General features: G+C 42.4%; 1 protein-coding gene across 3 annotated transcripts in view; it reads right to left on the reverse strand.

The window, feature by feature from the left end:
• atrnl1a (attractin-like 1a) overlaps positions 1 to 24358 on the reverse strand; it is a 199824-nt gene that overhangs the window by 84397 nt on the left and 91069 nt on the right. For all 3 annotated transcript variants that reach the window (XM_031872746.1, XM_031872756.1, XM_031872738.1), the window contains 4 exons: positions 19793 to 19845; positions 10706 to 10800; positions 9958 to 10036; positions 7495 to 7652 (listed from right to left, as the gene is read on the reverse strand). In XM_031872746.1, coding sequence (XP_031728606.1) covers positions 7495 to 7652; positions 9958 to 10036; positions 10706 to 10800; positions 19793 to 19845 — 385 coding nt within the window. The remainder of the gene's footprint in view (positions 1 to 7494; positions 7653 to 9957; positions 10037 to 10705; positions 10801 to 19792; positions 19846 to 24358) is intronic.

Below are 24358 nucleotides of genomic sequence, written 5' to 3' on the forward strand. Positions count from 1 at the left end.
CACACACACACACACACACACACACACACACACACACACACACACACTTAATGCAATCCAATACAATAGTAAAATATACTTCTGTTGTATAATGTTCAATTCCTACTGAGACGGTAGAGGTGGTAAATCTATTCTATGGTCCTTTCAGAAGCTAATTTTGTTTTGTCAAAACAATCTATATTCTGTCTCTTAACACAATTCATTCTTTAGAGTTAGAGAAAGCAGCGCGTGATTTAACCGTTGCATTTACAGCCAAACATTACAGGGGCCACACAATGTCACGATGAGGAGCTTGAAAAGTCTGATCACGGTTGTGATCGCACCCTTAGTCTTAGGCTAGGAGGCACATGTCAATCTATTTAAAACAAATTAAGTAGTTTGAATGGTTTTAGGAATGCATCTAAGATTACGAAGGTTTTAGGCTCATTTTAGACAGAGAGGAAGCGCTCAGAAAATATTATTATGGTCAAAAGAAATATTTATTTTCCATAGAATATAATTGTTTTGATATCAGGGGTCAGCGGACTGTTCAGGGGGAATAGTTTTGTAATCTTGAAGCTAAAACTGCAATTACCACAGGAGAGAGTGTGAGAACAACAGAGAGGGACTGAGGGGGGAGGCAGAGGTGAGAGAAGAGGAGGAATGACGACGTGGTTCTACAGTCCAGTCATTACTGAGGGCCCACGGTGGCCCTCTGGGTACAAGCCCAGCAGCTGTGACAGCGGTGGGCTGCCTTTCATGTCCCTGACCCTGAACCAAGGGCTTGTTAAAACCTGGGATGAGAGAAAGTGTTTGGCTAATCAATAAGTGAAGGGAGAGGGGGGGGGGGAAAGAGAAAGGAGAGCAACAAAAAAGAAAGAGTATGACGCAGGTAAAATAGATAAAGTAGAAGGAGGAGAGAAGCTGAAGCACAAGATCAATGGAGAACTGTGAGCAGGAGAGAGGACGGTGGGGGGTAAAATAATCAGTTCATGTACTCTTTGAGCTTAATCCTCATCAGACACACCGGTAGGCGATAGTTCCATCAAGTCAGTGATTTGTGTTTCAATTACAAATCACCCATTTTTATGCTGAATACGATGTATTTCATTCCCTCAATTTAGTCATTAGTTATCTCAAATAACTAACTCTCAGACACTAAATGATGCAACCACACAAGGTAATGTTCCTCATCACTTCATTGTTGTAAAAGACAGCAGCAGGCCTTCGACAAGGAAGTTCAAAGACATCAAACACAATACTGTGCTTAATAACAGTCAAAACCTGGAGAACTAAATGTGTTCAGATGACTTAACGCGCTTCGTATTGTGACTTTGTGTGGATTGTGTTGTCCCCGTCATAGAGGCAGCGGAACGTAACATTCACATCTACTTGTTTTATTCCCACAATGAGCGATAATGTTTAGGGCACACCAGCATTTTAACACATTTACATGAATGTCCCAGTGACTGAAATGCATTTACCACACACTCTTTCCTCAGTATTTGCATATTCATGAGGACCTAATGACCAAACTGAGGCAGTTGCCAAGTGCCGCCTCCACCTACATGGTATGCAAATGAGCTCAGCTCTGCCATATGTGTGCACTTGTTAGGAGAGCTCAACGATGCAGCTCCTTTTAACAGGTGCTTAAGACCCACTTCTGCATCAATCTGCAGCTCAAACAGCAGCGACAAACCGCAGTGTGTAACACAACATGATATAATCCCAGAGCAGTCGGAGTGCCTTTCCACGTGTCACTTATTAGGCCGATTTTCTTTTCCTTGGATTGCTGTTCACTGTGGAGAGTCATGGTCCATGTTGTCATGCACTATTCCATCAGTGGCCATTAATAACCAACTAAAATGAAAAGTGCACTACTGTACAGCTTTCTGGACATTAAGCGTTTACTTTCAGGCGCTTTCACAAGCCAACATCTGGCCAGTTTAAACAAAATTCTGTGCAGTTCCTTTGGGCAGTTGTGAGCGCATGCAATCGTACTCTGGTGTGGCCAAAAACAACAGGTCCCAGACCGCTTGCGAGAGGTGGTCTCCAGATGTTTCCAAACGCACCCTCGTGCAGTTCGATTGCAGAGACAACCTAATCCGACCCATCTGCAGGAACTAAACCAAAACACAGGCTGCCTGCCTGCCGGGGCATTTAACATGATGAACGGGAGAGGACTGACCCTGCATGCATCCACAAACGTCCTGCCTAATTTGTACTGATGTAGCTGATGACTGCTGATGACTTCCTGTCTGGTTAAATGGGGAAGCACTCAGCGTTCCCTCTTCTCTTCCACCGTATGGAACATAATACTGCCTCAATGAGATGCATCAGATAGAGCCTGCTGCTCCTCTGTGTGTGTGTGTGTGTGTGTGTGTGCTGGTCATACAGTTAACTGTTTCAACTTCTTTTAAAATCCAATAAAGGACACTTTATCACTGACATGATCAGAGAGGGTGTGTGTGTGTATGAGAGAGATATCTGATTAGCAGAGGCATCCTATTTAATGATGGCAGGCGCAGAGGATAATAAGTGACTGAACGGCAAATCAAATCAGCCGACCAATAACACCAGCCCTGACTGAGTTCGCCTGCAACAGAATGGGCGCTCACCTCTGACAGAAGGCTTTTAATCAGCTGGCCTGTAGGCCATGATGCATGCAGGGCTGCAGAGAGAGAGAAGCAGGCAGATGGAAGCGGACGCGAGGAAAAAAACAGTGTTGTACCGCAAAAACATGTTTTCTGTTTCCTGCTGTCGATTCAAATTTAGCACCTCAGAAACATAAGGAGTGGAAACAAAGGGCTGTTACAGTCCTCTCTTGTTGAGATAACATTTTCTGCTAAATTACAAACAGAGATGTTCAAATTAGAAACAGGCACAGGCTCAAGTTATACAATCTCTGGCTAAATTATCAGTTAGTTCTTTCTCAACAGAGAGATGAAGAGACAAACTGGGTTGTGTTCCCAGAACGTTTGTGGCCTCAATCAATAAAACATGATTTTTGGGATCAGAAAGGAATCCAGGCGAGTCCTAGTTTGTGGAAAAACTGTGTCAAAATGAACAAAATTTCTACTTTAACGCTTCACAATATACATTTTAATTTCTGTTGATATTCTAGAAAAGTAAAGCTCTGAAATACTTCATTCTAAAGCTTAAAGTTTAAGGTCTAGAACAACTAATAAAGCTGTTGAATGAATGGGTGTTTCTCAAAGTCAAGGGTGGTTCCTTGGTTGGACGGGTCCTTCCAGGTCGGGTTGTTCAGAGGCTTGGAAAGCATTCGTGGAGTATTCATTGGAACGGTCTAGAGCTTGTGCCGGTGTGTGGAAGAAATGGACTTGTTTTCTTTTTACTTGATTTTGAATAATTCAGAACATCACACTTTGTTGAGGGGATATTGATTTTGCATTCCTCAAAACTATATACACAAATTTAAAATGTGTAGGCGTATTAAATTGTTTTTAAAAACAACAAGGATTGTTTTTACAATTATCCTGATTTATAATCCTACAAAACATATTTATGGGTGATTTAAGATGGGAAGGATTACACACATGCATCCTTGAAAATCTTCTGAACGAAGAACTCCGTCCTCGGTAGAATGCGAAGGATCCTTGAATTTGAAACAATCCTTCGGCGGGATTGGATGACGCAGCATCCTTGAAATTCAGCCAATGAAGGATCCTTCCTTCACCTTGAGAAGCACCCATCGCCCAATAGGTTCTAACCATCTTCCTGTTTCGTTAAAGCACCGAGTGTGGAGCAGAAACTAGAGACATATTTGTCTTAAGAGTCAATACCTTCCTGTGTGTGAAGTGAACAGCAAAAGGGATCCTGAATAAGGTCTGCGCCGCCCCCTACATACATTGCAACCAGCAGCATTCGGATAAATGTCGTGTCATGATGGTGAGTGCAGGAGAGTGAGGACGGAGGTGCAAGGTCAGCGTGACAGAACCAATCAACATCTGTTCCAGCAGAACGACCGATTCCAACACCTCCCCCTGCCTCACAACCAGCCCTCGACTCCCGGCGGACGTCAGGCCCGCCGCAAGGGAAACACTCACATACTCATCCATTAGTGTGTGTGTGTGTGTGTGCGTGTGTGTGTGTGTGTGTGCATATATACTATATGTCAGTGTTTTCATGGATTTCTACCTTTCTAAGGACAAATTTCACTTTTCGACCTGCTGGGTGAGGCTAGTTGTCCGTGTGAGTGTCTACAGCAAATCTGATTTTGTTTGTGTTTTAACTTGTCTGATTAAGATTAAAAAGACTTTCCATTAATTCTAGGAGACACCTTCACCTAACTGTCTGTTGTAAGTCGTTTAGTTATTAAAACATTTTAGTCATTATGGCCAAACAGACTACTGTATTACACCTCTTTGCGATCACACTTTGAGTGAATCTGTATGAATTTATCAGAAATGTAAAAACCCAAACGGTTGCCATTTGGGTTTCTACATTTATGCTTGTGTCGTACAAAAAAAATATCGAAGTTGGTTCTAATACGAAAAACTATAAAAATAGTTAGGTATTTCCACGATGGTGCACATTTAGATATTTTTTTAGGTTAGTTTTTCCACGATAGTCCCACTGAGATTTAAAATCTTTTTTCCAACGGAGATCCTGGCAAAGACTGAAGCATAAAAGTTCCACTCATTCCTAACATGCTACAACTTTGGTTTGGGTTTAGTTAAATCTATAGGACTAAAACCACATGAATATAGTTTGAGAAAAGTGACGTTCACAGTGGAATAAGTCAAGGTTTACTGCCGATAAGAGCCGGGATCTCTAGTAGCTTAGTGTGTCCAAACATTCATCCTCTGGGGAACATGAATATGCACAGCTAATGTCACAGACATTTTGTGTGTACTGGTCAAGGAGAAAGTTTGACCTGACTGTGAAAGGTCAGATGGGCTTTAAAATGATTTCAAATCATCGCCCGTCATGGAGTAATGAATAACTATTCCACATTCCCCGACACCTGAACAGCAGTAGTGGAGATCTGTCTCTTCCTCTCTCTGTCCTTCATGTTCGTACGTGAGTGTTTGCGTGTTATTTCTTGTGCGCCTGTGTGTGTGTGTGTATGTGCATGTCTATTATATCAAATATATCAGGACGGGTCATTACCAATTCTCAGGACAATTTCTCATCCTCGGCCCGTTCTGACGTCGGAAGCCACCAAGGTCACAGGACCGGACGCCGAGTGCTTCTCCTGTTACACACGAGCACGTCTGACACGGCGGCGGGATAAGATAGGCCTCGTCTACATGATTATCATATCACCTTTCAACCAGCAGATTTCTAAAGTGATTATGGTTGATATTTACACTCTTGGCCAACGTGACCCTGTTCAGTTACACAAACATCCCCCGGGTTTAATAAACAAACACATGATCAAGTTCGTCACATGGTATTGACAAGGCATGACAGAAATCCTCCCTTGGAATCTTGTGTTCCCAGTTTGATGCCCAAATGGTCTAATTTTGATTTCTTTGCTCTGATAATGCAGCATTAATGGGAAATGCATATTAGGGGAGCGATCGAAGGACAAATGACCCGTAACGAGGTGCAGGACACTCTGCAGTAAACGCTAACATCCATGTAGACCGAACGACAAGCGGACTGGTATCACGTTTCCAAATTATGTTTCCACTAAAAACTATGTGCATAACTTTAATACATTAGGTCTCAAAAAAAACATATTAATTACAAAAAATAACATGTTTGGTAACATTTTACCAAGTGAATGGTTGCATACAAGCTAACCTTTTAGCAGCAATGGACTGAACGGGCCAACTCTGTATCTGTCCTTTAACTTTTACCTGAGTGCTTACGTAACCGAGCAGCTACTGTAGTCCTTCCCATTCATCATCACTCCATTCATCAGTCCATCCACCCATCCATGTATCCGTCCTCTGCTTTAAGTCTTTATCCGTCTCCAGACCCGCTGTCCTTCTCCCTCAATCTGTCAATTTAGGCAGCCTCCATTTTCTCAACGCCGGACATTTCACCTGTATAATAATCTCAACATCAGTTAACCAGCGGAACTTCTAATTTCTCCATTCTGTCACTTCTTGAGTCCATCCGTCAGCGCACGCCCCCGTACCTGCATGACAGTCGTCCTAAAATATCACCGCTAGAGTCTACTTCAATTTAACGGATCATAAGGCTGCGGCGTGAATATTCAGTGTGTGCGGCTGCTGCCTGGAGATTCAATCCGGTGCTGCATAATTGATGGAGAGACACTGGGAAAACTCACAGATCATTAAATGTGATAGCAGATTTGCCAAACACTTTTCAGAATAGTTTATGCTCAATGTCCTGTCAGGGCGATATGTTTTGCAGAAAGACAGCTCCTGGAAACTGGAGATGATGAAGATCATGATGATGATGAAGCTTTATCTTTTTCATCCACCTAACCTGACTTACTAAGGCATTCATCATTCACTATGGCTCTACGTCCCTTGCAGAATATTTCCTTTTCTTTTTTAGTTTCTGTAGATCACAACATGTCAGACATTTAACAAAAACTGTTTTATTATTTTTTCTTACATAATTAGGGGCAAAAAATGTACATCTAAAACAATTAATTTTTTTCTGATTTAGATTATTTATCAATCTATTTGAACCAGACATTAAGTTTTAACGGTGTACAATATTGTTCAACAAGCACGGAACTTTGTTACATTTTTAAGAGTGGACCAAATGTCACAATAAAGATAATAATAACCTTTACTACACTAAATCATTTCTGAATGTTCCCTCAACAATCACAGCAAATATTTATTTCACAAACATCTGTTTACTGAGTTTAAGTAACGTATATAGTGTTTAAGTATGTGTGTTGGTCTAACCATGTTGTCCCAGTGGGTGCGAGTTCATTGGAAATAAAAAATGCTCTTGCATTCATTTTGAATAATGTCTGTGGCCCGCACTAAGCTAGACACAACTCTTATTGTAATCTACTATTGTAATAAACAGACGTGCATCTTGTATCGTGTAATTCACTGATTACTTGGATAACTTTGTCATTCCCAAAAGGAAAAGTGGTTAACAGTGTGTGCACTGTTAATACTGTTAATACTACACATACAAATTAAAAACAAAATTAAAAACACATTAAAATCTATTCGGGAGCACTTGCACAATGCAGTGAACTGCAGTGCATGTTCAAACATTGTTGTGTAAGATGTAATAAAAAAAACAAAATATATAATTAATATTGTAAATCATCATCATCATCATGTCCCATATCAGCAGCAGACTTCTCTTTCCGAGGCCACATACTGAAGCCATTAAGCAGAACAAAAACACATTTTGAAGACATTAAGTCTGAATTTGTATCTGTCAGAGCGACTCAATGTCATTTCAGTTATTTTTGTTTTCTTATTTTCCTGTTTAAGTATCTGTCTGTATGCTCTGTATGTCTGTATGCAACTCGGCCGCCATTACCCTTCATCCCCCTCACAACCAAACCCTGCGTATCCTTCCCTCCCCCGAGCCTCTAACCTGGATCTTGATTGGCCAGCTGAAGTTGGACACATAGACGTAGAAGGTGATGTTGTGGTGAAGTCTGAAGTTGAACTTCTCACACGAGAAACTGTCCCGGTGCTCCTTGATGTTGGTCCTCGCTATGATGGGCATCTCCTCCCCCGAGATGGTGCCAGCTGTGAGAGACCGAGAGTAGTTTAGGTAAAATACAGTAAAACAAAGTGTAGACAATAAGGATCCTTTAAAGGGAACAGAAACACAAAGGACTATATGGCCATCCGTCAACGAAGTTCAGTTCCCATCAGCCACTGCTTTTATAAAAGGTAAAGTAACAAACAGTTTGAAGGTGTTTGTTGTCTTCCTGCTGCAGAGAAACAACAGATCAACATCACAGCTGCTCGCAGCGTTCCTCGTTTTCAATGAGAAATGTCACCGGAGGTGCTCTCAAAGGTGAAGGATGTGAGAGTGGACACGCATTTAAAAACCTCCACCAAGGAAATGCACTGTCAGTTGTTTTTGAACCCAACCATGTTCTATGATCTGTCGACTGATGTTTATACTTATCGCTGTAGACCTCCGGTTCTATTAAACCATTGTGGACAATTTTACAAATCAATGAACGGGATTGTTAAAAGGCAATACTGGATTTACAGGAATCAATTTCAGACTAATATAAGAAAGTAGCTTGATTTTCTTTAGGTTGTTCACTGTGATGTCTCTCTGGGTTTATATTATTAGTGTTTTTTGAGATGGTCTCTCATTAACTGATGCACTGTAACTCACACATGTCCCACAAAATCAATTTGTATGTATTCCACATAATCGTGAACCAGGAAGTACAAAGTGCAACAAACTAGGGAGGAGGTGTGTGTGTGGATGGGTCCAAAAACACCAGACTTTCACACAGGAGACCGCCGTTATATATACAAGTCAATACTGATTTATTTGTCACGTAACTTTCGTACTTAAGGAACTCCTCTTCCGTAGTTATTCTAACCCAACCATGAACCTAACCAAGCATTTTTATTTTTTTTAACGAGCGAAAAATTGTCACGTGTCACTGGACATTTGTAGGAGAATGCATGAAAAATAGGGAATAACTTTTCGTAACACACTGTTTTATGAAAACACGAGACATGTCAAACCAAACAGTGAAGCCTCATCAATTATCACTTGCAGTCAACTGAGACCTGTACCAGGTCTTTCCAGCATCAGGATCTTTTGGGGATCTTGTGAAGAGACCTTGATGCAGAATCGTCTTCCACGGGAAATGTTACTATACTGCAAAGAAAGAAAACTCTGCAGCCACATGAGTCAAACGGAGACTGTGAGAGCCATTGCAAAGATATCTTTACGCAGGAAAGTGGTATAAGAGCAGGTTGAGTGAAAAAAGTCGTGCCAGTCATCTCACGCAGGCAAATTGGTTCTGATGACACCTCACAGTGATTCAGAGCGAGCTTGACAAATTTCTCTCTGCGCTGAGGTGGTCCGATTTCAGGATCCCTGGGAGCATCATCAGCAGTTCTGTGTTAATGGCCGTGTTTTTCAGTCATTGTGAATAACATTTTCCCACCCCCTGCTTTATCAGGGCTATTAAACACTCTGGAATAGTCTGCACACACACACACACACACAAGGCATACAGTCCCAAACTGGAGAGGCTCTGGGCCCCAAGACACCGAGTGGTGAAAGCAGAGTGCTTTTATCTTAATTAAAATGTATAAAACAGCCTAATGCCAAAATTCTAAAATAGCTTCTGATGTGTTTTGTCAGGAGAGGGAATCCCCGGGAGGCGAGCAGGAAGTGGATCCGACCATTTTACTTCAGGACACTTGGCCACCAATGAAAGATACTGACTGTGGGATATGTCTGCAGAAAGACGGCTAAATGACGGAGCTTCAGAGACCAAACAGATAACCACCGTATCTAATTCAAAGTAAATTACACTTTATATTACAGCTCACTTTCAGTGTCATTAGACAGAACAAATGAGAGACGATGACTAAAGACTGTTTTTCAAAGAGAATATTGCTGTTTTTGTAACGCTATGTTCTTTATGAACTTACCTGAGACAGAATTCTAGATATAACGAGTCTTTACTCTACTTAGAGTGATACAAACTAATTAATGCTAACAGAAGAGTTAAGAACATGTTTCAAAATGAGTATTGTTTTCAACGTATCCTCAAACAACGGTTTGTTTGATATCTTACCAAAAGTTACTCCTCATTTTTCATGCGTTTTACTACGAAAGTCATGCCGAACGTGTCAATTTCCTCTCGTTACACACATTCGGTCTTTTCAAAATAAACTTCTGTCTTCACAGTAAACTACTCTGTTAGGTTTCGGCAACAAAAACAACTTAGTTAGCTTTAGGAAAAGATCAGCGTTTGGGTTAAAATAACAACGGAAGTGTTATACAGTATAGCAGTGGCCACCGTACTTTTGAGACTAAGCACAGATATGTGAACATGTTCTCTACCTGTTGAGCTTAAGGACCAAGTGATGTTGAGGTTGAAGTTGTTCGAGGCATTGATGGACATGTCGAGGTTCTTGTTGGCCTGCACAAAAAGACAAAAGAAACACACGCACATGGGTTCCTGAGCTGGACGTTAAAGGCAGCACTAGTGGATAAACTGATTACTGTGATTACACTGTGAATGATGACGGCTCCAGATGCATTGAATGGAAAGCAAATTCTCGCTGTGTTTGTTTCTTGGGTTATTTATAGACTGGTGGGGTTTTGCAGTTCATGTTGTGGTCTTCCTCCGAGTATATACACTTTTACTTATTTCCCCTCCGGCTTGCCGACCTTTTGCACTTTCGTGTGTACATTCACTAAGTCCAACAGCAGAATTACTTTCTGAAACATTTTCAACTTGAGCCTCTCCATCTCCGCCTCAGCCTGTGTCACCTTGGGCATATTTGAATCTATTGGCCTATTTTTGTATCGTTCTACTGATTTTGTCTGCAATGCTGCCCCGATATTCAACTTTGAGTCGTATCTGAACACATCTTCAGGCTCTGAGAAGAAGAAAAAAACCCAGCTCGGATAAAACTCAAGAGTTTCTTGAGTCTCTCACTGTAAACAGCAGATTCCTCTGTTGTACATCGGGTTATGACGGCATGTCCTGTTTATTATTGTTAATTATTATTTACATCCTACAGTAGATGTATGAAAGTTCAACTCATAACCCCCCCTCCCGTGTGCCTTTGAGTGCATGCGTTACCTGTTCAGGTGTAGCCATGAAGTTGATGCTTGTGTAGTGGCGATCATCTTCTTGAAGAAGACTGAAGGTGAACTGGTAATCGATCAACAGGTTGTCTAGGCATTGGCAAGAGAGACAAAGACAGATGAGACACGCAGTCCGTTAGCAGTGGTTCATTACAGCTTTATTTGCATGTGTTTCAGTAGTAATAAATACTTTCTTTCTGGGGATTTCTTTCAATTTTTGGTGCCAGAATGCCGATACCAATTAAAACTTCCGCTCCTTCTCGTTTTATTGACGAAGCACGGACAGATTTATGAAAAACATGGCCCACGCTGACCGTGAGTCGATAGTCAATTAGACAAATGAGACTACAGTGGTGGAGTTTAGTTCAGAGATCTCAAGTAGTGACAAAATAAACAAGTGCAGCGTGTGTGTGCACGATGACACACACACACACACACACACACATTTGTTTTATAAATATGAACACCAACGCTTCACAATGAAGTCGCCGGTTTCTTAGACAGGCAACCGGTCCGATCAATAGAACATGAGTGAGAGTCTAAATAATCATGTTCTATGAGACGTTTAATCATTTCTGAAAGCGGCCCTCATTGAGAGTCTGGAAGCAGCTCTTTGTCAGCAAGACAATGGCCACCGTACAGAGGGGGAATCACAGTGATTCAACATCTGGACAGACAGCAGGAGCCACGCTGGGTCACCTTGTCCGCCTGACGGGGGAGAAAAGGGAATAAGAGATCGAATAGAGAAAGCAGCTATGTGGCCATGAGAGGAGAACGGGGTGAGAGGATGTTTTCAAACTTAATCATCGTGACTGCTGAGTGCTAACCCCTCAGGGTAATCCAGGTGTGTAGGTGAGTGTGAGTGAGAGAGAGAGAGAGAGAGAGAGAGATGCATCCAAGGGCAGCTCAGGCAGGCAACATTTATTCTTTTATTTACATCTCAAAGAAAATTCGATGTTCTAATCTCGGTCCTATTTCCGTAAAGCTGTGGCCATCAATCAGACCAATTATTGCAGCATTCTATTCCACTCATAGATCAAATGATGGGAGCTGTTAGACAATCACTTAAAGTGAAAATGTAGACAAACCTGCAAAAATGTCAGGACTTTTCTTTCCAATTAGACAATAAAATAAAAACAACACAAGTGGTGTTCAGCTTTTTGCCTTTGGAAATACAACCGTGTCTTTCTTATCCTGTGTTTTGTTGCAGCACTGCAACCAGCCAATCACGGCCCAGCCTGACACAAAACATCCTGTTGCTTTGTAAATTAAAAGACTGATTTGCAGTCTGTCAACCTTCGGCGCAGTTGAAGGAAATTGTGCTAAATCAGTCTTAATGATGGTACAATGACTTTACAAAACACTGCTGATTGGCATAATTCATCAGTGTGTCAGTTTGAGTCCGTTACCACACATCACTTCTCAATTACTAAGGTTTATGAAAATTGCATTTATGTTTTATATATATTTTTTAAATTTCACCTTTATTTTGCCAGGATAAATTATTGCAAGCTCATAAAATATTCTAATCAATAAATGTCTCTGTAGCTCACACATGGACACGAGGGTCCAACAACTTTAAAACTGCTTTCACCAAAAACAACGCAGATTCTAGGAATGACGTACTGAACATTGATAAGGAGGCAGTTTATGTAATATGGTCTTATTGTGGACTTTGTATTTTAAGTCTCGAGTTCGGCGTTTTTGCCATCGTCATCTAGGATTAAGGCCGTCGCCATCTTGGCCTTTTTGCAACCAGTGAACGTAAGTGACCATATTTTGAGTGCGGAGGAGTGACGTAGAGATAGCGTTTATGCCTCTGGTAGCGGTAGCAACCTGTCAATCACAAAGTAGCCCGCCCTTAAGAATACCCTGCTTTGAATGACGTGCTTATGGTCTATTTTACTCTCAATGGACCATAATTTACTAAATGAACATCATGCTGTATTGAAGAAGACTTGAAACTAGAGATTGAGACCATAAACTCATGTTTACAATGTTTACTGAGGTAATAAATCAAGAGAGAAGTAGAGTCATTTTCTCATAGACTTCTATACAACCGGAGGAGTCGCCCCCTGCTGGCCATTAGAGAGAATGCGAGTTTGAGACACTTCCACATTAGCTTCACTTTCAGTACCGGAGGTTGCCGCCTGATCCAAACTCCCTTTAGCTCCAAAGAGGAGCTGTTCAGCAGAGGACTGTGGCTGTGCTGGGCAGACAGTCAGTCTGTATCAATGTTGCTGAGAAAGAACATCAAGTGCTGCTACAGGAAATCTGTTGCTGTCTATCACTGAGTGGCAGCAGTCAGCACTGGAACAGCTTTTTCAACATACAGAGCAGAAAAAAGGACAAAAAAGAGACATGAGAGATGTTTAGTTATCACTTTTCCTTTCAGCTTCACAATCCCGGGGCTTCACCGAGACGAAAGCAAATTATGTTTGAAAAACACCCTTGTTTTGTTCAGCCTTCATGGCAAGTTAGCCCGAACAGAAGATATCATCAGATCAAAGACAATATTTCCCCCCCCCCCCTCCAACATCTCTCTTCCTCCCTCCCTCCCTCCCTCCCTCCCTCCCAGGCAGACGTGCACTGCTACTGCTCAGTTGTTTATCCCATAAGGGTCGTAAGTACAACTTCAGAGTATTTGGGGTTTTTAATACTTTGTATAAGTGATAGGATTTATCTGTGTGCATATTTGTGTGTGTGTGCACACATCCACGTCCGTGCATGCGTGTTTGCGTGGTTGTCTGAGTTCATGAGAGTGTTTACAGGTGTGCGCGACTGCATGGTTAACCAAACAAATGACAATATACAGAACAAAAGAAACCTCACACCTGTCCCTCTGCGCCTTCCCAACATGTTTGATTTCAAGGCTGTTAGAACAAGAGCACCAGCCAGGTTTAAAAGTTCATCTCAGCTAATTACAAATCCCATCTGAGAAATCTGACAGCAGTTTCACTTAGGCAAACTGAATTACACGCGTGCTTGTGAGAATTCTCCCTCTGGATGAATCGTATCAAGGTATCACTAAAGGCATTAACGATCCCCAGAAGAAGCGAAGTAGGAAGGGTCCATGGCAATTTCTCAGGTTCACAGATGGGTGATCTTATTACCATAATATGTAAGCTGATTCAGCTGATATGAAACAAAACACTGATGATGGGGAATGAGAAGGCAGAAGAGAAAGCCCTCAACCGGAACGTAATCTGATATTCCAGCAGTCTGCTTCAAATAGGAATGACAAAAAAAAAAGGCGTGAACTCACCTACAATGTCAGTTAGTCAGAATCTCTTGCTGGAGTTTCATTTAATGCTTGTTAACAACTCATTATTTCCCATTTGCAACACCTGCCTGACGGAGCGCAGGCCAGACATTACAGCTTCACCTCACTGAGAAAACAAGCTAGAACCAGGGCAGGAAACGCAAGGACAACACAGGCCTAAATGGAGGTCAAGGTAACCTGGAGGTAATGTATGCATGAGGTCAGGTGACCCCGGTTTATTAGAAACTCACCGCTCCTTCACAACGCAATTATCTACAGGGATGGCTAGTCGCAAAGTTCACAATCACCAGTTTCTCAACTGGAGACCATTTACTAATTCTAAGCACACAACGTGCCGGAATAAACATGGTAATCAATACTTTTTTAAAGGCGGTGTGGATGGTGTAATAGAGGGAGCCTTGTTACACGCACATCAGGCTGTTTAACAAAAACGGCACAGATGGAAACACCTGCACACTCATTATTCCAGTCTACAAAGTTACTAAAGGGGAAATGTTTTGATCCCAGTCGGATCTTCATCCGGTCACAAGGGTTGAAAATGGTTCCCACAGTGTGGTTGAAACATCGGATTGCTGCATTGAATATGGTGCAATTTGGACATGCGAGACGTTTAATATTAATGAATTTGAATAAACAGGCGATTTGCGCTCCGTGCAGCAGCAGCAGGGGTGGAGCTTCAGGGCTCTGCGGACTGAGTGTAGCATGTCCTCCGCAGTGAGGCTTTTACAGGCCGCTGCTCATCGACTGCACTTCCGTCTAGTTGCTGGATGTTAGATATACTGACGATAAAAGCAAACTCTTGCCTTCCCTGGAGACAACAAGCAGTGAGTGGTTCCCGACAACACTGCACGCATCCAACAACGGACATGCCCTATGAATGGCCATGCGCACAAATCATTGAAAAAGATTCAGAAGTAAAGTTCACAAAAAATTGCAATTATTTTTGTATTTTCCTGCTAAATCAGTTTCATTGGAATCCATGGTTTGATATGGAGACACATTGATCGGCCCTTTTCACAGCAGCCATTTCGACATGTGATTGCAGGGTAAACACAGGCGTAACTGATAAAAACTGATAAAGGTCTCGTTCTATGTAGTGTCGCAGCCATTACAGTGAGCCAGCATGCAAAATGCCAGGGCCCCAGCCCCCCTAAATGGAACAGGGCCATAATTCTGTTTTTCCCCAATCACACCTGTGTTTACCCTGCAATTACATGTCAAAATGGCTGTTGTGAAAAGGGCCTATTGTGTACATTTCATCTTCTTCTCGTGCGTCTTCCCAAACACTGTATTAATGCGTATCAAACTCTTACTGAAGCTTAATGAAACTGATTTAAACTTATTTATTATTTAATAGTCTGTCTAAGTAAAGGGTTACTAATGGGTTGCAAAACAAAAAAGGGTTTTGGCCTGATAGGACCAATTAATCCTCGATGGATATAGGTGTCCAGAAGGACTGCCTGTCAGCAAATATTGAGGCATCCTGGACTGATGCCAGATCGCGGCCTAATAAACGCCTTAGGCCACGAACGTTGTTGATTGCTGATCACTGCCACGCAACTACTTTGAGGTTTGAATGGGCCCCAACATTCACAAGCTTATATTTTAATTGTCTTTGATATAAATTTAGCACTATGAGAATAACATTTAATCATATTTAGTAGAAATTAGGGGAATGACAAATCAGCCCTCTCCATTTTTCTCCTATCTGATTGTGGACAACACGTCATTAATCAGTCCTGTTCCGTGCTGTTCATCCCTGATTGTCATTTTAATTGGGATTGTGAGGCTGTCAGTAAATATTGGAGCCACTGCTGTTCGGCCTGAGTGAGCTTTCCAAGCACGCCTGAGGGCAACAAGCGGCACTGACTCTGGACTGACTGGTGTTAGCTGGTAATCCAACCGACTGCTGGTCTCTCCAGTGGAAGTGGCGGGACACTCGGTGGCCGTCCCTAATTAGACGTCCCTTGTAGCTGACTGAGATGGAATATGACAGTGGTTCATTAAAGCATTGTCCTGGTGATGCTGCTCATAAAGGCCAGCCTGACTGGGGGCAAACTCATTAAACAGCAAAGTTGCTTTTCATCAATTGACTGGTGGTTAAATATGACAGCGCTAACTGAACCAAAGCGTTGCTCGCTGCACTTAATCCCCCGAGTGAGACGAGGAGCACGGCTGTCAGTAGCTGGACACTCGCACGTATCAGTCTGATGAAAACGTTTCATCAACATGGATTTCTGAGCATGTGTCATTCTGCGTTTTTGTTCATTTGCAGTATTGTACAATAAAGCCGACTGCAGCCGTCAAGTGGAGAGCTTGAATGATGAAAATGACTTAATTTTCCCCCCCTTTATTATAATCAACCAATCACAAAACAATATACCGATGCCTTTGAATGATACGTATGCTTTTTCACATGTGACCCCTTGACTTCAAACACAATGCTGCCGTAGTGTGATTGAACACATACACTACAGTAGTTCAATGAGTCTGTTTATGACTGACTTTCAAACAGCACCGCTATAGAAATGGGTAAGAAAAGGAAAGAGGAGAGTAGACTACTAAACACGTCTGATTCAGAGCAGATGTCAAGGGGGCCAGACTTATGATATCCAGTTCCAACACTGAGTGGTTGTTTGGTTTAGATAATGGTCTTCTATTCACCTAGCAAGTGCTTAACCTCTGTTGCTGGTCTTTTGGTTGCCTGTAAGAGTTTTGTGTCACGGCTGCTGCTTTCTAAAGCCGACAACTTGCAGTTACTGCCACAAGGATGGAAGCAATCCAGCCTGGTGTACTCTCTGGCAGTAGTGAAATATCACTTCACAGAGACTAACAATATACATTGATTATAGCTGTCACTTAAAGGACGGAGCTCACAAAGGTTGGCTGAACCTGCACCTCCTCCCAAATCCAGAGAGTCTACAGAGCATTCATCATAACAAGTTCCACACATGTGGCCACATCCTTCAACAGACGGCGCTTTACGAAGGCGTCCCCTTTGGTGGACTACAGGTTAGAAGGCTGAACCTGTACCAACCCGAGTTCCTGCCCTTAAAGTGACCTCCTGTAAAGTGAAGCAATGTTTGCTCTTCAGCCTGTGCTGCAGGTTGCCCACAGAATCAATTTCCAGTCTCCCTTTTTGGATTGTTCCAATTGAAAACCATGACTGAGATGGGTTTGTCTCTCTTTAAACCAATATGTCAATTATTTCTATGACAAGAGTTGTATTAATTAGGTGACAAATCTGTCAGTACACTATGAGAGGTCTTCCCTCATCACATTGTAGGAGTCTGCTCTCTCTACTGGCCTTAATTGTTGATGTTTACCTTTTTATTTTTTCTTCTTCATCATGCAACAACATCCTCAGATTTATCGTGCAGCCCCTTTGCAGCCAAGTAAAAACACAAACAAGTGTAAAAGACTTCAAGGATCCAAAGGGATACTAAGGGCGGCAAAGCATCCAGTAAACTGATACGTCTGAACAGTTCTCTGCTGGAGCCGTTGTAGTGGAACAGACGGACAGACCCATGTTAGTTCCAGACGCAAGAGATCCCTAAAACACGGGACACAGCTTATTGACACACTTTTTTTGGGAATATGATTTTGCATGAAGACCACCCTGGACTATCCTAAGGCTAATACTGACAACACTGTCTCCTCACATTCCAGTTAATCTCTCTGCTGTCAGCTGTTGGACAACTTTTCACCATCTCCTCACATCATAAGAAATCCACAGGTGGTGCAGATTTCTCAAACTTCTGCTCTAAATCCGTCACAATCCCCCAGCCGGGACGGTGCTGCCACTCGTAAACTCTGCATGTAATTTCTCATGACAGAGATAAAGCTTCTTTTATCAGCACCTTCCTTCCAATGACAGTTAAGGCTAATATTGACCTGGCTGCTTTTCCTTAGAGTCCAAGGGAAATGGATGGCTTTTAAATCTGTGATTTATACACACCATCTCTCTGCATGTGTGTGTGTGTGAGAGAGGGTGTTGTGTGCATTCATGTGTGTGCGTCCGAGTGTGCTTGCCCTTGTTCAAACAAAACTAACCCCGTTTCATAGACGACAGAAAAGATAATGTCACATTAATGACAGAACATAATGTCTCCAAATGCATCTGGAAACACCGCTTCAGCTGCAGCCATGGAGATATCGAGGAGCCGAGCACCTACAGACTTTGGGAGCCATTAAAAGCTGTGTTTGAGTGTTTCTATGCATTTAGATTATCTAAAGCCCTTCACAATACTGGGCAACGGCATCGCATTAGTGCCATCTAGTGCCTCCAAACCTCAGTCCTGAATCCAGCAGACAATAACACCATGCCATCGATGGACTTCAAAATAAAAATGAAACTTTAGATGGCAGCAAAGGTTCAAACTGTCATTTACAGGAAGTAACGGCGGATCTTCTTTACGGCATTATTGTGATCTATTTGTGAAAGGGGCTCCTGTAGCGTCCGGTCTTCTGAGCTCTGCAGGAGCTTGCTGATCACGTTGAAGGTGCAGGTACGAGTTTTGATCGTCTGTTCATTGGTTTAAGCGGCGCTGGGGTTTGCGCTGGCTGAATTCAAGCTAACTGCTAACTGAAGGTCCGGGACCCAAAGCTGTTACTGCTCTCCTTCTGCCCACGGAGAAGTCGTTTTCTGGCGCCGTGGAGGACCAAACGATAGTAGGAGTCATTTTCTCGTTTCTACTACTTTAGATTTAATCCAAAAAACAAACTATTAAAGCGCACACAGACCGTACAGCCCCAGGTTATAGTGTGCCCCCTATTCATTTGGAGCAGGTGGCCAGATATTACACACTGCACCTTTAAATGACCGCTGAGCCTCCTTAACGAGCATACTCATCTAAACTAAATGTCTGATTCTGTGTCTTAAAAGGAAGATAAATGACATTTTAAGATAAAAGCTTGGCAGCAATGAAGGTGAACCCATGTGCCCGTCTTCAATCACATTCTTGAACAGAAGTTGTTTTTGTGATCAAAGACATATTTGAGGTGACCGGTGCAATCTGTGGCATGACTCCTCTGATTGCTGTATCCTTTCGAGCCTCCCTCACTGAAACAATGATAGGCCCACTCAGGCTAGAGGGCTATTGACATTGACAGCACTTGAACTTTATTCTACTGGGTTATAATATTAAAACTGATGATGGCAATTCGTAGACTGAATGTGTGTGTGTGTGTGGTGTGTGTGTGAGAGAGATGCAGAGTGAGGGAGCATGTGCTTGTGTGCCACAAAACATCTGTTTTGACTACAGCATACCTCCTCCGTCTGCCCTTTAAAAGGAAAACCAGCAATTTGTTGCAAATGAGCTAAGTCAATGTCATCCCTGCGAGCATCTGGAAACAGAAAAACAAAGTCCTGGACGGAAAAACACTTTCTCTCTGTTTGCATCCCCCTCCCCCCTCTCTCTCGTCGCGCACCTGAATAGGTGATAGTAATGGAAAACCTACTAAAACCTATTTATTTGTACGCTTAAACCTGTTTTGTTCACATTTGACTGATAAATGACCTTTAGTGGTCTTGCAAAGTGTCTCCAAGGTCTACAACGAATCTCTGGTCATGGTTACTTGGAGCTGAGCATCAGCTCTGCTCCATTTCAACACAAGAAGGCTAGCGGGGTTAACAGCTGCTTTCTGGCTACCTTACTTGTTTGGGTACAAAGATGATATTCGCAGGACACAGATTGACATTGTACACAGAAACAGACTTCAGCTCTAAGCCTGTGTGTGTGTGTGGGGGGGGGGGGGGAGCTGAGGGAGACTCGGGTGTAGTGGCAGCAGGATACTTACAATAGCATGTTCCCCGGAGAGGGTTGCCAAGGTAACGGTTCTCTGAGTCACATCTGGAACGACACAGGAAACAAGAGACAGGCAGAGAAGAAGAAGAAGAAGAAGAAGAAGAGAGAGAAAGAACAAAGGCATTAACATTCGATAAGGGTTTCATTTTTACAAAGACACATTTTTCTGTTACAGTGTGTGTGGTTGCAGGTAGTGTCTTCCCCCAGCTCTTTGAGCTGCTCTCTTTTTCCCCAGGGTGCCCACACACACACACACACACACACACACACACACACACACACACACACACACACACGAGAGGGAGAGAACATCTAGCCTCTTTAAGTGCTCGGCTCAAAAACAGATCCCCTTCATCTGCAGAAGCGTCAGAGGATCTCCTGCTTAAACATCTGGCTAAATAATGTTGATGAATTGTACGCAGTGGAAAACTCCACTGGAAATCCATTTATTGGGGATCAAATACTCTCTCACTGTTGGCCTGAACAGTGTCAGTGAAAAGTTTAAAGCTGCTCCTTCATGGAGGATAGCAGCTGTATTGATCTTGGCCTCAGAGCTGTAACAGTGGAGACACTGTCGTGGCAAAATAAATGTATGAAAAACTGCCGACTGTATAAACTCCTCAAATCACGCCTGAAGCATAATCCACTTCTCCAATGTGTATCCATGCTCAGTATGTTCCAGAATAACCACTGCTTTGTCAATATATCGCTGAATATGAGACTTGCGTGGAGCTTCGGAGCTATACGCATAATGTGTGACACCACATTTGTAAAATTAACTTTATGTTTGCCACTTTTCAAGACTAAAGAGACAGAAGTTCAGTGCAGTTTTCCTTCATGGCAGCTACTGTAGCTTTTTAAATCAAAGTCAAAAGGTTTGTTTTGTATTCATCTATTTCATTCAGATGTTTATTTCTCTTTGGATTGACAATCACTGCCAGTTCGTGGAAAACAAAATGCAAAACAGACCTGAAATACTTGTGATAACGGCAAGAGCAAAACACCATTAACCACTTCCATTTTGGACAATTTGTCCCAGAAAAAAATGATTGTAAAAACAAATAGCAAATGTTTATCGTAAGAATCTACTCACTTGTTTCATTTTGACATTTCAGCCATTTGTCTGTTAATCACTGTGACCAGATAGAGGAGGACTATGTGTTGCTGATGGACAGTATTTGGCTGTTGTTGAAAGTTGTGACCTTTATGTTAAGTGGAATCCTCTAATGACCAGAAAGCTCCGCCGCAATACAATTAGGTAAATGTATATATACGTACACATATATTTCGAGATTTATATAGATTTTTCCAGCAGAAATGAATTTTTCGTGGTGCAGAAACACAGGGGCTCTTAAAGATAGTGTAAATGTTAACACTCAGCAAAAGCAATTAAAGACAAAATATCAGGGTTAAAGGTATTTTCTTGAGTTATCATGAAGAAATGATGTACGTGCTCCGGAGGCCATTAAAGTGTCAAGATGGACGACGTGCACCTGAAGTACTGATAGGAAAATGATTACCTGGCAACGGAACAAAAGCCAGTTATTAAACTTCCACTGCCAAGAAATGTTGGAAAAAAATGTGCTAAGAGAACCAAATGCGAATGTGATTATAATGTCAATGCTTTTAAAACGTCTTTAAAGAGCGTTTGCATCGCCCCGATGGAGTGGTATACATCTGTTGTTCATTATTGTGTGTGTGTGTGTGTGTGTGTGTGTGTGTGTGTGTGTGTGAGAGAGAGTGACTCTACATGACATTAATCTGGAAGGCTTTAAAAAGAAATACAAAAAGAAGTGTTTATGGATATTGCAACCGCTAAAGTTCTGCATCGTGGCCATTTAGAAAAAAAGAAATCCCATCGCTTATCAAACCCATATGCAGATATTTCACAAGCTTTACTAGAAAAGCAACTCATCCAAAGCACCCACTGTGTAACACAGGAGGGGCTGGAGGATTGAGAGGGAGAGAAAGAGAGAGCATGAAACAGGAGAAGATGGACAGGAAAACAGAGGAATAAATGAACAAGAACTAGAGGGCAGGTGAGGTTTACAGCCGAGTGTTTGTGAATTCGCTTGTAGCGCTGCAGCAGGTCACAGAGCAGCGCCGGATACTGAATATTTCATCCTTCTCTAAACCCCCGGCCAAGGACGAGGCCCTAAACCACGACCGCCTCTCTGAGCTTCCATCCTGAATCAGGAGTTTAAGGACGACAATAAAACAGATACAGAAGCAGAACCATACTTTTAGTATAATGGTGGCGCGTGAATCAGTTTAAGAGGCCACTTGACGTCTCGACCAATGTGTTCCAAGTAACTGAGATTTCTGCTGAACTACAGAATGGCCCTTCGCAAGAAGCTGAATGCGCTCATATTATATTTTATCTTGGCAGCACTCGTTGATTCATTGTCTTGCGGTCTCGACGCAGAATTACTTACTGGGTGTCATCTGCATGAAAGAAACAAGGAGAGAAGGAAAGAATAGTAGGACTTAAGAGGAGGTGAAAGAGGCTTATGAAACAAAAGGTTTTGGGATCCAGAGAGGACAGTCGGACGGTGAGCAGCGTCATCTCAAGAACACTCTGTGACTTCAAAAGCTTTGGAGTCGCCTCCGGCCGAGACTATTTTAGCAACAACAAGATTTATTGTGATGAATGTGATTGTCATGAATTGCATTGGGCCCTCGTTGGAGCCAAATATGAACTATGAAATACTTCTATCAGATATGTGAATCAATGAACGGATTTCTTTTTTTTTTTTTACTTGCAGTCACAATGTGCAAATAATACACAAACATTTGCTCTCTCTCCCCCAGAGGAGGCTAGACATCAGCTTTGGCTACTGAGGAAGCTAATAGGGATTTAGTGTTGTTTAGCAGGCTGGAGGCTAGCTGACTCTGCTGATAATAAAACGTGCTCGTGTAGGTTAAACAATCATGACTGCATGACGTGGCTTTGCAACATTTTTACACTCATTTCAAACAAATACTCTGCAGAACCAGACACACAGAGACCGATCGCACTTCAAAGTTACTTTTCACAACAGAAAGTGTCCTTATCTACAAATACCGATGTTTCCAACATCTCCAACTGTAGCACAGAATTGATAAATACTGTAAATGCAAAATACATGTTACGTACTCTCCAGCCAGGTAACCAAAGTAAGCGACCCTGACTTTTCTGAACTAAAAAGCTAGTTAGCTTCTGGTAGCGGCTGACTGTGCCCTGATGCTGACACTGACCAAACATTACATTCACGTATGTGTTCAGAGAAGAAGGATAAGCAGACCTGCAGGCTAAGTAAGGGGCGAGGACAAGACATCTTCTCTCTTGGGGGACACTAAAGATCTGGACGCAGAGCTTCAACAAAGAGGGGACGCACACTTAAGCTGCTTACAACAGCCTAATGGGGACGAGTTAAGGGCCACAGAGGACTGGGCTGCCTCATCACTTAAAACACACTCTGACTCAGCTACACACACACAGACGTACACGAGTGACAAATATTTTTGCTCCGCTTGCTGTTCCTGTAAACCCTCTGCCTCGATAAACAAAATGGAGATTAAAGGTCACAGTGATATTGGCCCTGCTTGCGTGCGTGCGTGCGTGCAACTGTTAAGAGTTTTATAGGCATGAAAAATTAATCAATGCGCAGTTTGTCAATCACAAAACCACATACCGCATCAGGCTCTGTTTAGCAACCCTGAAAATGACAAACATGCATACGCACAAAGACACACAAACACTCCCAAGTATACAGTTAAAGATGCAAATTAGCAGGCAATTAGCGGAGTTCTCTACATTTGGAGAGGAGGCCAATTAAAGCTAAATCAACACAATCAAAGTCAGTCAGACAATGCAACAGGAGAGAAAGTGCTCAGACTCGCACAGTGAAAATAAAAGTCTCATGTATGTTGGACTTTAAATAGATTGTTCGTACATGTTGTAAAACTGTGACCACACATAAACAGCTGGAGGACATCTGGTGAGCAGCCGAGTGCTGATACCAGCAGCTCAGGTAGACACCCTATTCCAGCAATCCTGACCTGCCACATTCATGCTCCGAGCTGCCTGTAACAGCTGTGGGTGTCAAAGTGCATATATACTGTATATAAGATGCATGTCACAATGCAATTATGACTGAAAATATTTTGAGGCATTGCCGGAGCAGCAGGTCTGACAAACAGAGAGAGAAACACATTTTCTGTTTAATATGAATGAAATAAAGTATGAAAGTCAGACACACAAATGCAGAAGAAGAGACAATATAACCATTAACATAGACGTGTAAGGATGTAAGCACGCAAAAAAAGGCAAAAAAAAAAATGCTTCACAGCCTCTTTATTTCTGACTCTAGAACAACACACGCTCTGAAATACGCATCCACACACCTGATGTAACCTGGGGACACTTAGCGTCCGCCTCCGGGGGGGGAATTGCTCGTTCATAATCAAAACGGCAAACAAATGGCCCTCGACTTGGCACACCATTTTGGAGTGACTCAAGCAAAACAAACAGCGCCGTGACAGAGAGACATTTAGAGAGACAGAGGTGGGGGGGGGG

Source organism: Anarrhichthys ocellatus, unplaced genomic scaffold (assembly GCF_004355925.1).
Source record: "Anarrhichthys ocellatus isolate YVR2014 unplaced genomic scaffold, GSC_Weel_1.0 scaffold3, whole genome shotgun sequence".
Taxonomy (NCBI): Eukaryota; Metazoa; Chordata; class Actinopteri; order Perciformes; family Anarhichadidae; genus Anarrhichthys; species Anarrhichthys ocellatus.